This window comes from Eubalaena glacialis, chromosome 9 (genome assembly GCF_028564815.1).
Source record: "Eubalaena glacialis isolate mEubGla1 chromosome 9, mEubGla1.1.hap2.+ XY, whole genome shotgun sequence".
NCBI lineage: Eukaryota > Metazoa > Chordata > Mammalia > Artiodactyla > Balaenidae > Eubalaena > Eubalaena glacialis.
The window spans coordinates 20,532,733-20,545,752 of NC_083724.1; the positions used below are offsets into that span (position 1 = coordinate 20,532,733).

The following is a 13,020-nucleotide window of genomic DNA, read 5'->3' on the forward strand; positions in this document are numbered from 1 at the left end:
GAAAGCCCTCGCACAGAAACGAAGACCCAACACAGCCAAAAATAAATTAATTAATTAGTTAATTAAAAAAAAAAAAAAGATGGCTGTATGAGAAGGATTTAACCCGAAGATGCTGGCTTTGAGGATGGAGGAATGGGGCCACAGCCAAGCAATGTGGGTGGCCTCTAGAAGCTTGGAAAAGGCAAGGCAATGGATTGTGTCTTAGAGCCTCCAGAAAGGAACTCAGCTCTGCTGACATCTTAGTCCAGTGAGACCCATGCTGGATTTCTGACCTTGAGAACTGTAAGATAATAAATTTATGTCCTTTTAAGCCATTAAGGTTGTGATAATTTGTCACAGCAGCTATAGAGAACTAATACAGTACAGTACATACTGTATCCCCAACAGCTAGCATAGTGCTGGCCCTGAGGGAGGTTCTTGGTTCTTGTCTAGATGGTTCATTATATTTATCATTTGCCCAGTCTTACAAGACACAAAAGTAGTTTTGCAGTTGCCACATGCATACCACTGGAAAACGAACCTACTAAGTTGTGTTTCTGATTTGTTTGCAGTACATTTTGTCTGTAAACTGAGTGTTTATAGTCAAAGTACTGTGTTACTTGGGTTATTTCTTTTTTCCCCTTCACCTTAGTTCTGTTATTGATTTGAAATAGGTTCATTTGTTTCTGCTGGAATTCAGTAGGGTTTCCCCACATCTTTATCGATTTAATTTTACTTTTTGAATAACAAAAACATCAAAACTGTACCAAAAAAATGTACTCAGAGTATTACTTCTCCCCCACATCCCTTCTACCCACCCCCACCACTCCTCGCAAGACAACTAAATAAGCTAATTTCTAGCTTATTTCTGTTTCTTTTTGTAAGAATAAGCAGATACATGTATATGTTCTTTTGCCTTTCTTATATAAAAGGTAGTATGCGATATTCTTTTTCAGTTAATTTTTTAAAATTTAGCGTCCTGGAAATCACTGCATGTCATTGCACAGAAATCTTTGTCATTCTTTTTTACAGCTGCATAGTACTCCACTGTGTGGCTTTGCTGTACTTTATTCAACTGCTGTCCTCTGTCTGGGCGCTTAGATTGTTTTCAGTATTTTACAGTTACAAACAATGATGCAATGGGTAACTCCATGTATACGTATTTTGTCACTTTGGGAAGTGTATCTTCAGGGTAAATTTCTAGAGTTGGGATTTCTGTGTCAAAGGGTAAATACATATATAGTTGGTCAATATTGCAACGTCCCACTCCATAAGAGTTGTTCCATCCTGAATTCCCACCAGCCATGTCTGAGCATGCCCGACAGGTGCTGTCAAGTTTTTAATTGTTTCCTATCTGATAGGTGAGAAAGGGTATCTTGATGTAGCTTAATTTGTAATTTTCTTATGAGTGAAATTGAACATCTTTTAATATGTGTATGGACCATTTTTATGTCTTCTTGTAACTTGGTTGTGTCTTTTATTATCCTTCTGTTGTCAAGATTTTGGACTCTTTCCCCCCTAAAATTTAAGAATTCTTTATATATTAAGGCTTACTAGCCCTTTATCTGTGACATGTATTACAAATGTTTTCTCCTTGGTTGTCATTTTCTTTCAACTTTGCTTATAGAGTTTTTTTTTTTCCCAATGTGCAAGTTTTTAAAATTATCATTTAGTTTAGTTACCAATTCTTTCTTCTGTTGAATTTGAGGTCTCTTTAGAAAACCTTTCTTAGATATAGAGCATTTTATCCATTTTTTTCTTTTAACACTTGTAAATACATTTTTCTTTTTAAAGCTCTGATGAGCACACTGGCCCTGAACTCCATGCAGATCTGATTTCTTCTTGTGTGCAGTGTAAGATATGGATCCAATTTTATCTGTTTCCAAATGGCTACATAGTTATCCTAGTGCTATGTATTAAAAGCCCATCTTCGCCACAATGATTTGTGATGCCACTTTTATCATGTACTACATTTCTGTGTGTCCTTGGGCCTGTTTCTAGCCTGTTCCCCTGTCTGTCCATCTGCTCGTGGGTCAGTCCCCCACCATTTAATTGCAGAGGCTTTAGAGCAGGATTTAGTATCTGGTACCTCCTCCTGTAGCAATTCTGTATCAGGGTTTTCATAGCTATTCTCGTATTTTGATTTTTTAATTAAAAATTATAACAGATTCATTTTTACAGTAATTTTAGGTTGATAAAAAAAATTAAGCAGAGAGTATAGAGTCCTCATATACCCCTTCTCCATCCACCCTTTTCACACACAATTTCCCTTATTATTAACATCTTTCATTAGTGTGGTACGTTTATTACAGTGATGAGCCACATTGTGATACATTATTATTAACTAAAATCCATAGTTTACATTAGGGTTCACTCTTGGTATTGTACATTCTATGGGTTTCAACAAATGTATACTGAAATGTATCCACCATTACAGTATCATAGGAATAGTTTCACTGCCCTAAAAATCCTGTGTTCTGCCTGTTCATCCCCCCACTCCTTCCCCAAACCCCTGGCAAACCACTGATCTTTTTACTGTCTCCATAGTTTTGCCTTTTCCAGAATGTCATGTGGTTGGAATCATACACTACGTAACCTTTTCAGATTGGCTTCCTCCACTTAGCCATGTGCATTTAGGGTTCCTCCATGTGCAGTTTTATTTTTTCACATGAACTGTTTATGTCAGCTTATCTAACAAAAGCTTGTTTGTGTTTTTATGGGGATAATGTTAAATTTTCAAATGAGAGAGAATTGACATCTTAATGATGCTGAATCCTTTCCAACAACAGGCCATCTTTTTTTTTTTTTTCCTATTTGTTGAGTCCATTTTGAGTGTTATAAGTTTTCTTCACATGTGTGTTACACATTTCCTGTTAAGTTTATTCCTGTTTTCTCTCTTCTGTCACCATTATAAATGTAGAGTATAGAGCATAGAGTATATACTCTACCTCTTCTGATTGGTCACTCTGTGTACATGAAGGTTTGAACTTGAGAACTCACTGATTTTTACAGGTCTATGGAGCAGCACAAATCAGGTGAGAGGGCTAGTTCCAGGCCAGCTTTACCCCAACTTACCAGAAGGCCTCAGACCCATGACATATTTTCTCTACCCCTCACCCCAGTTTTCTCTCTTCCAAAATGAAGGGCTGGATAAATGTGCACCATTTCCCAGAGTGAAATTCCAGCCAAAACTAAATTGTGGTTTGTGTTTTTACCTCTTTCCCTTACTTGTGATTGACAAATTGGATATTCTTTCCCTGCTGCAGTGCACAGAGCCAGGCTGTAAGTACCCAGCCTCCCTACATGCCCTGGCCTTGTCAAACTAGACCTTTACATAAATGAAAAATGTCTCTTGCCTCCTTACAGAAACCAGAAAGGGCAAGGGGACTAGCTTGCTTGTTCGTATATTTGTTCATCCATTCATCTAATTGTTTATTCACAAGTTACTGATTCTGTCAGGCATTGGTGGGGTGCCTCCCGTGTGCCATGCAAGGGGGGGTGCAGTTCTCTGGCCCTGAACTCAGTGCTTACAGCCCAGCATGGTCTCAAACTATGATGAGGGCTTTGGGGCTGGTACTGCAGAAAGTTCTTTCGGACAGTGCTGGTTTAGAGTGCCTTTGCATCATCTGAGTTGAAATGTTGAGTAGGCGAATACAAGTCTGGGGCTCAGAATAGCAGTTGGGCTGGGTTCATATCTTGCTCTGCTATTTGATTGGTGGGTGTCCTTGGCAAGTGACTTCACCTCTCTGAGCCTCCCTGCCCGCATCTATAGAACAGGCTATACCATTCCATGCCTCAGGTGGTGCTTATTAAGTGTAGAGCCAAATTGTACGAGGTCACTGGCCTGAGCGAGGTGCTCAAGGGGTTTGATAGCTGTTATTCCTCCTGGGTTTGACGTTTGTAATTGCTCTGATGTGCTTACTTGAAAGCCAAACTCTCCTGTGAGAAGAGCTCAGGAGTGGCTTCTCTGCCCTCGTTCCAACATTGACTCAGAGTATGATCTTGGGCAAGTCCTTTCCCCTCTCTGGGCCTCAGTTTTTCCACTGATGACCTGGGGGTTAGAGCAGGCCTTCTTTGAGGGCTGCCCATGTCCTGAATAGAGTAAGCAAGGACTGACAATGGACGTCTTAGTGTGAGAAGAAGGAACCAGAAGGAAGTCAGAATGCACCAGGTCCGCCAGTTCCATCCGTGGCATGTCTGAGTGGGTTCTGCCTTGTGAGAGCAAGGTTTATCAGAGAGGGTTGTGTGATGAGCTCCCCCAGACCCAGCCCTCACCCACAGCTTGCTTGTTCTAGGAACCTTCTGAGCATTTACCTTGATCTTTTTTTAAAAATATACAGACAAGGTTTACTGACTTCTGAACTGTTGGAAAAAACTAATGTTGTCTCATTAAAACTGCATTGCTCACTTGTACCAAAAAAAAAAAAAAGCAAGAAAGAAAACAAGCCCATTAAAGTTTTAAACCTGACATGGAAGACTATTAAAGATTCATAATTGCAATAAAAGTCTTCAGTAGAATTTGAATTTTCGTTGTGGTAATGCTACAGTCAGCGGAGTCCTCATTTGAAGCCGCAAAATCCATTTCAATGAAGTCTTGGGAAGGTGGTGAAGAAGGGCCTGAAGTCAGCCTCCTTAGGGCCCTGGCCCAGCGAGGCTCCCACTGGTGTGCGCATCCGGAGAGGATGGATTCCTGCCTGCCAGCTCAGCACGGGGGTCGAGTGGTTGGCAGGTTTCTCCCCTGCCTCCCTCTGATGTGGGAGCTCAGCCTTGCTGCCATCCTTCCATGGGTTCTTTGGGCTCGTTTGTTCCGTTCACCAGGCAAGAACAGAGCACCTACTGTGTGCATGGCAGAATGCCCGGGGCTGAGAGGTCATGTCAGAGGTGGAAGGATAGGCTGGTTTTTCCTCGAGGAGGAGCCGATACTGGTTCGAGCAGAGGTTTGGCAGGCTGGCAGAACAAAGGCCAAATCCCAGCTCTTGTCACTTCACTTTCTGGCCTCAGCCTCCTCATCTGTAAGATGGGGATAACAGTATGTGCCTCGTGGGTGCGGCCATCATGTGTGAGTGTTGACACGGAAGGTGGAAAGGCGGAGGGTATGGCTTTGAGAGACTCAGAGGAGGCAGAATTGCAATATTTGGTTGGTGAGTGACCAAGGGTCACTTTAAGGGTAAACATGGTTTTCAAAAACGCAGCTAACATTTATTGAGGACTTACTGTATGCTGGATACTGTTTTACCTGCTTTGTATGTGTTCATTCAATAAATATTCATTGAGCACCTACCATGTGCCAGGTGCTGTTTTAGGTGCTGGGGATACAGTGGAGAGTGTATTAACTCATTTAATCCTCAGACCTATGAGGTAGGCACTGATGCTTTCCCCATTTTCCAGAGAAGGTAACTGAGCCACAGAGAGGGCAGGGAAATTACCCGAGGTCACACAGCTGGGAAGTGGCAGAGCCTGGAATTAGATCCCGAGGGCAAGACTCCTGGGTCTGTGCTCAATAACCACACAGCAAATGGCTTCTCATTTAGTTGGTGTAACACTCTTCACGGATGCCGGTCTTATTCCCGTTTTGAGGGAAGAAAGGCCTAGAGCGGTAACATTATTTTCCCCAAGTCTCTTTTTTTTTTTTTAAACATCTTTATTGGAGTATAATTGCTTTACAGTGGTGTGTTAGTTTCTGCTTTATAACAAAGTGAATCAGTTATACATATACATATGTTCCCATATCTCTTCCCTCTTGCATCACCCTCCCTCCCACCCTCCCTATCCCACCCCTCTAGGTGGTCACAAAGCACCGAGCTGATATCCCTGTGCTATGCGGCTGCTTCCCACTAGCTATCTGTTTTACATTTGGTAGTGTATATATGTCCATGCCACTCTCTCACCCTGTCACATCTCACCCCTCCCCCTCCCCATATCCTCAAGTCCATTCTCCAGTAGGTCTGTGTCTTTATTCCTGTCTTGCCACTAGGTTCTTCATGACCTTTTTTTTTTTCCTTAGATTCCATATATATGTGTTAGCATACTGTACTTGTTTTTCTCTTTCTGACTTACTTCACTCTGTATGACAGACTCTAACTCCATCCACCTCACTACAAATACCTCCATTTCATTTCTTTTTATGGCTGAGTAATATTCCATTGTATATATGTGCCACATCTTCTTTATCCATTCATCCGATGATGGACACTTAGGTTGCTTCCATGTCCTGGCTTTGTAAATAGAGCTGCAATGAACATTTTGGTACATGACTCTTTTTGAATTATGGTTTTCTCAGGGTATATGCCCAGTAGTGGGATTGCTGGGTCGTATGGTAGTTCTATTTTTAGTTTTTTAAGGAACCTCCATACTGTTCTCCATAGCGGCTGTATCAATTTACATTCCCACCAACAGTGCAAGAGTGTTCCCTTTTCTCCACACCCTCTCCAGCATTTATTGTTTATAGATTTTTTGATGATGGCCATTCTGACCGGTGTGAGATGATATCTCATTGTAGTTTTGATTTGCATTTCTCTAGTGATTAATGACGTTGAGCATTCTTTCATGTGTCTGTTGGCAATCTGTATATCTTCTTTGGAGAAATGTCTATTTAGGTCTTCTGCCCATGGTCACCTTATCTTTGATAAAGGAGGCGAGCGTATACAGTGGAGAAAAGACAGCCTCTTCAATAAGTGGTGCTGGGAAAATTGGACAGGTACATGTAAAAGTATGAAATTAGAACACTCCCTGACACCATACACAAAAATAAACTCAAAATGGATTAAAGACCTAAGTGTAAGGCCAGACACTATCAAACTCTTAGAGGAAAACATAGGCAGAACACTCTATGACATAAATCACAGCAAGATCCTTTTTGACCCAGCTCCTAGAGAAATGGAAATAAAAACACAAATAAACAAATGGGACCTAATGAAACTTAAAAGCTTTTGCACAGCAAAAGAAACCATAAACAAGTCCCCAAGTCTCTTAAGGAGTAACAGGGAATCATTACCAAGGCCAGCTCACTCCTAAGCCTGCTGAGCTCTTTCCACTGCTCCAGGGGCCTCAGACCCAGGGGAAGTGAATTCCTGCTTCCTGGTGGTTGGCTGGCCAAGTTCAGGGGGAAATCAGTGTCCTGTCCTTGTTAAAGTCCCTTTCCGCTCTCCTCGGAGCATCCCGACCCCGAGCCTGTCACTCGGTGGCTGTGGATGATGGAGGAGTCTTTCCTCTGCCTTAAAATGAAGGGCACTCCCGCGCTCCACCCTCTGCTCCTTCATCACTGGTGATGAATAGGACGCCCGTGGTGAGAAATAAAATAAAGCCTCCTTTATTTATTCATCCCTCTACGTCCTCCCCATCGGCGCCTGTCTGAAAGCTGAGCAATGTTAGACACTCGATCACGCTCTGCTCCTGTCTCTCCCTTCTCCAGGGGGTCGTGTCCTGACAGCTCTGGGCTGGTGGGTATTTTCTTGGTTGATCAGCCTCAGGGTCTGGGCTTTGCTGTTGCCTCGCTCTGTGGTCCCTGACACGTCCCTGTGCTGCCTGTCTCCCCATATGTAGGGGACCGTGGGAGGCCTGACAGTAGCCACGTTTTCCTTTTTCCTTTTTGCCTTAAATTCGCCCTCCCCCTCCCGGGTTATCTAACTCCGGAGCTGGCTACCATGGGAAGGAGAGAGTAACATTTCAATGAATAAACACAGAGAGCTCTTAGGTATTTTTTTTTTTGGTGGGGAGGGAGTGCTTTAGGGGAAGAGCCAGATGAAGACCTTTAAACACTCCACCTGGACTTCACGTTGCACAAACCAAAGGAAAAGGGGAAGTGAGTGGAAGTGAGCCTGGGAGAGTAGAGAGGAGGGGTCTCTGCAATCCCTTCCCGTTTACTAAATGCCTCCTGCGTGCCAGACACTATGTGGGATAAAGGTGGCGCAGGGTTGGGGGAGATTAGGGGAGAGGCTGGGCTCAAATGCTGGCTCGCTGTCCACGTGTGACCATGACCTTGAGCAAGCTGACATGTCAACCTGTGCCCGCCATTTGGAAGGGAAGTGAATGAAAATCTCTCGAAAGCCTCTCGAGTGTCAGGCTCTGTGCTGAGTGGTCCCACTTGCTTCTCAGAGACCTGGAAAAGGCGGGCAGTATCATGTGCCTTTTACCGACGAGGAGTGTACTTGAGCTGTGCAGGACCACACGGCCACTGTGTCATGGCTGCCTGGCTTCAGAACCATGGGCATCTTTCTGTTGGACCGTAGGGACGGGACTCCACAGCCTGCTGGCCTGGGGCTGCTGTGAGCAGCAGGTGAGACGCTGGATTTATTTGAACGTGGCTTGTGAATTCTGAATGACAGTGAACATGCAGACGCCTGTTCCGACAGGGCTCCCGGACCACGGGAAGCTTTCCAACAAGTAGAGGGAATGAGAGAGAGAGCTGGACACAGAAACGGGAGTCACTCAGACCAACTCAGGTGCTGCAGAGGGCTGCGTGGAGACAACCCCGTCTAGAGCTTCAGTTTTAAAACAGGCTCTGAAGAAGAAGAAAGATAGGAGAGGATGGAAAGAGATGGGGAAGACGGGCTCACGTACCCCCCCCCATTAAGTTGGGGTTTCCAGAGTGTGACTCCTACTTCACACCTGTTTCCCAGGTGGATTGCACATGAACCCCACACTGACTCACAGATCGGGTAGGGATTCATTCAGCAGGCATCAGGGGGAAATGTGATTAGCACAGCAGACCTTTGATTTCATGGATGTGAATGTTTACGAGGAGGCTGCAGTAAATGTGTGCCGGTGATTCACAGCACTGCATAAATAACAGGTGCCCAGCTCAGGGAAGGGAGAGTAACTGAAGTTTGGAAACCATAGCACTAAATCGGTACACACACCCCCAAGAACCATTGCCCCCAGAGGCTACTGACACCCCGACCTCAGTGTTGCCAGATTTAGCGAGTAAAAATACAGGCCACCATTTAAATCTGAGTTCCAGCTAAAGAGCGAATACTTTTTTTAGTGTACATACGTCCCATGCAATATTTGGGACATTCCCTGCTTCTCCAGCCTCGCTGTGAAGGGCCAGGTAGGTGCTTGTAGAATTGAGTTGCTTCCCCCAGGCCTGGACCTGTAGGGAGAGGCTTGCTCACAAAAGGATGCCCTCACTTATCTGGTGTCTCAGATGTTATTTCCTTTAATTAAACTGCTGGGATGAAATAAAGCGTGTGGGAAAGACTAAAATTGACTTCCTTAGCTTAACAAAAGCCAAAGCTATTGAGAGGGATACTTAAGGAAACAGAGCACTTCAGCAGATGAAAAGTACAGCCTGCCTCCAGCTCGGATCTGTGGGGGGACAACCAGGGGCAGAGGGGAGAGGTAGAGCCGCTACTCAGGGAGACTGTGATGACGTGGGCCAAGGGGGCCGTCCTTGCCTTGTGATCATCCCTCGGCTCTCAGTAAGGCCCGAATGCCTGCCTGCGAAGCTCTCCTTTGACACAGCTCTGCTTCTCAGCATGGGGGAACACCAGCTGGGAGAGAGGCACAGTGGGAAGTGGCAAAATCCGTACCTCCGCACATAAGCACTTATTGAGCACTTGCTGTGTGCCAAGCCCCGAATCAGGTGTTGGGTCTCACCTCTAGCTCTTTACAAGGAAACCAGCTGGGGTTGCCTAAGTTCTCAGGGACCCCAGTTTCTCAACTAAGGGAGCTCAAAGATGCAGAAAGAGAGAAAAAAATTGTTGATATTGCTGGTGGCATTGGGAAACACATGCTGATGACTATAGAGATTTATTTGGAGGGCAATCCTGGGCTAGGATTCCCCATTTTACACCAGAGGAAACTAAGGGACAAAAGCTCACTGGGGGATTTGCTTGAGCTCATGTGGCATGAAAGTAGCAGAGCCAGGATTTGGACCTGAATCTGATGGTCTTTGAAACCCTTAACCATAGTGTTACGCTGCCTCCTGGACTGTAGGGGTTGTTGAGGTTTTTAAGCCGGGACGGATATCATGAAAGCAAAAAGCTGAAGAAACATCAATCGGGTGCTAGGTCTGAGGCCAGTTTAGAAGTTAATGCACGGAGGAGGATGCCAGCTCAGGAGCTCAGGTATGAGCAGGTGGGAACCCAGGTTAGGGGACCGATGGGAGAGGAGGAAGGTGAGACTTCCTGGAGAGTCTACTCAGGGAATAAAGGCAGAGTTTATGATGGGGGTGGGTTTTCAGAGCTGGATGCTGCGGGCAGGGCTAGGGAGGAATGGCAGGCTTTGGACATGCTGGATCTGAAGCCCGACAGCAGCCCAGCAGTAGAAAGCACTAGGGCCTTGGGACCTGACCTGGGTTTACACCCTAGCTGTCCTCTTCACTAGCTCTGTGACCACAAACTATTTACTTAACCTCTCTGAGCCTCTGTCTTCTCTCTGGTGAGATGCAGAGCAATGATACCTACTTGGCAGGATATTAAAGATATTAAATAAGGAAAACTATGTAAAGGGACAGACGAGGTTCTTGACATACAGTCAGCATCTGGTTAAAAGTGGTTTGAAATTTGGGGCCCCAGGCTGGTGTCATGTGTTGGTCCCCACTGAGCTGCAGCAGAGATGGTCCTGGAGCTAGGAATGGAGGGACTGGTGTCTGACTCTTCATTCATTTGATGAATTTTTATTGCATTCCCACTGTGTGCCGGGCCCTGGGGACACAGTGTGGAGAGGCTGGTGGGAAAACCCAATTATAGCACAAGACAGAGCCCGCTGAGCAGCCTGAGAGCAGGATGTGCATGGTGTCTCTGCATGGTGTCCCAGCTCAGAGCCTGGCATGTAGTAGGTGCACAGGAAATGTTGAATGGGGTTGTGGAGGCAAAGATGCAGTGGGCCTTCTCTGAGCACATCAATGCTGGTGCAGAGGAGGGTGGGAAAGTCTGAATGGTGTCTCTGCATGGTGTCCCAGCTCAGAGCCTGGCACGTAGTAGGTGCACAGGAAATGTTGAATGGGGTTGTGGAGGCAAAGATGCAGTGGGCCTTCTCTGAGCACATCAACGCTGGTGCAGAGGAGGGTGGGAAAGTCTGAATTTGTAACCACTTTCTGCTCTGGAAACTCCCCAACAGCAGGTGAGGGGTTAAAGAAAAGATGAGAAACTGGGGACCAGGGTTTCAGTTCTCAGCCTTATCACCACATCTTATTCTCTTTTTCTTCCAAATTCCCAGTTGGCTCACCTTTTCCAAATTCTGCTTTGAAAAACACTGGAAAACGCCCTTGGGGGTGACTATGTGCCATCAGCAGGCTGGGACGGGGGAGAAGGAAAAGCGGCCAGGAATAATTGGCATTATGGGGACTTCCCTGGTGGTCCAGCAGTTAAGACTCCACGCTCCCAATGCAGGGGGCCCGGGTTTGATCCCTGGTCAGGGAACTAGATCCCACATGCATGCTGCAACTAAGGAGCTGGTGAGCCGCAACTAAGGAGCCTGTGAGCCGCAACTAAGGAGCCTGCCTGCCACAACTAAAAGATCCTGCACACAGCAATGAAGATCCCGTGTGCCGCAACTAAGACCCGGCGCAGCCAAATAAATAAATAAATAAACAAATATAAAAAATAAAAAATAATTGGCATTATGGGGCTGCCCTTCAAGGCCACGGTGGGCTGTGACCCTGGGCAGCCCCCTCTGGTCACCCATCGGTGAACAGAGGAAAAGCACCGAACCTCCGAGTTTAAACATGCTGCACGTCCTTCTGACACGCCCCGGGTCACACTGCAGCAGCTTCCCAGCCAGACTCTTCTGGTTTTGTCACATACTTATGTTTATTGGAAGGCTCGTTTTTTCTCTCTATTTTTTACTCCTTTCATTAAAAAATATGTTCTTATGTTACAAAATAAAACTGCCTTCTTTTTTTAAATTTATTTATTTTTGGCTGCATCTGGTCTTCGTTGCTGCGCGCAGGCTTCTCATTGCGGTGGCTTCTCTTGTTGCGGAGCACGGGCTCTAGCCACGAGGGCTTCCGTAGTCGTGGCGCACGGGCTTAGTTGCTGCGCGGCACGTGGGATCTTCCCAGACCAGGGGCTTGAACCCGTGTCCCCTGCATTGGCAGGCGGATTCTTAACCACTGCGCCACCAGGGAAGCCCCCAAACCGCCTTCTTCATAAGAATCCAAGCGATATATTATTCCTTTAACGGAAGGCTAGTTTTCTCATTTATTGCTTTTTTTCTTGAGTAACTTAAAATGATGTTTACACTTTAAGGTAATATAAGAATGCATGCTTGTAAAAATTTTAACAATGTAGAAGTGTAAAAGGAAAATAGTGGAACTCTGCCTTCACACCTCATCCTACCCCCAATTCCACCCACCTCCAGGCCTCTGAAATGGCTTTTGTTTTCTAGATAAGGGGACCCTTGGGAATCTCATAGACACATCCCTCAAAGCCATTGCTAAGTTGAGGGGAGGTGGCCCTTTCTAGTGACAGGAGCATGAGTTGAGGATCAGGATTGGACAGTTGGTTCTACCATTGATTTGCTGTGTGATCCTCAGGAATTCACATAACCTCTCTGAGCCTCCTGCTGTATGACCTCAAGCACCCGCATAGACTCTCTGAGGCTTGGTGACCTCCTTGGTAGGCTACCCAGGAGGAGAATTGGGATCAGGGCTCTGAAGCCCTGATGTGTTGGTGTCCTGCAAACAGCCCAGGTGACTGTGTTGTGTTGTGGTCTTGGCAGGTTGGGGACCAGATTCTGGAGGTGAATGGGCAGAGCTTTCTCAGCATCCTGCACGACGAAGCGGTCAGGTTGCTCAAGTCATCCCAGCACCTCATCCTGACAGTGAAGGACGTCGGGAGGCTGCCCCATGCCCGAACCACCGTGGACGAGACCAAGTGGATTGCCAGTTCCCGGATCGGGGACACCGCCACGAACTCAACAGGGTGTGGCTGCCCTGCTCTCTCGCTCTGAGCCCCAGGACCCCAGGGCCATTTCTGAAAGCCAGTAACAGCCCTTCCCACCTCTTCGCCATGCACCATGCCCTGACCTGTGAAGACTGCACTGATTCTCAGAGCCTGTGGTCCCAGCCCCGGGGTCCCTTCCGTTTGCCGGGCAGGA

At 46.1% G+C, this 13,020-nt stretch overlaps 1 protein-coding gene across 4 annotated transcripts in view; it reads left to right on the forward strand.

Moving 5' to 3' along the window:
- Positions 1-13,020, forward strand: part of WHRN (whirlin) — an 89,464-nt gene that overhangs the window by 53,682 nt on the left and 22,762 nt on the right. For all 4 annotated transcript variants that reach the window (XM_061200042.1, XM_061200044.1, XM_061200045.1 and 1 more), the window contains exon 4: positions 12,643-12,845. In XM_061200042.1, the coding sequence (XP_061056025.1) occupies positions 12,643-12,845 (203 nt within the window). The remainder of the gene's footprint in view (positions 1-12,642; positions 12,846-13,020) is intronic.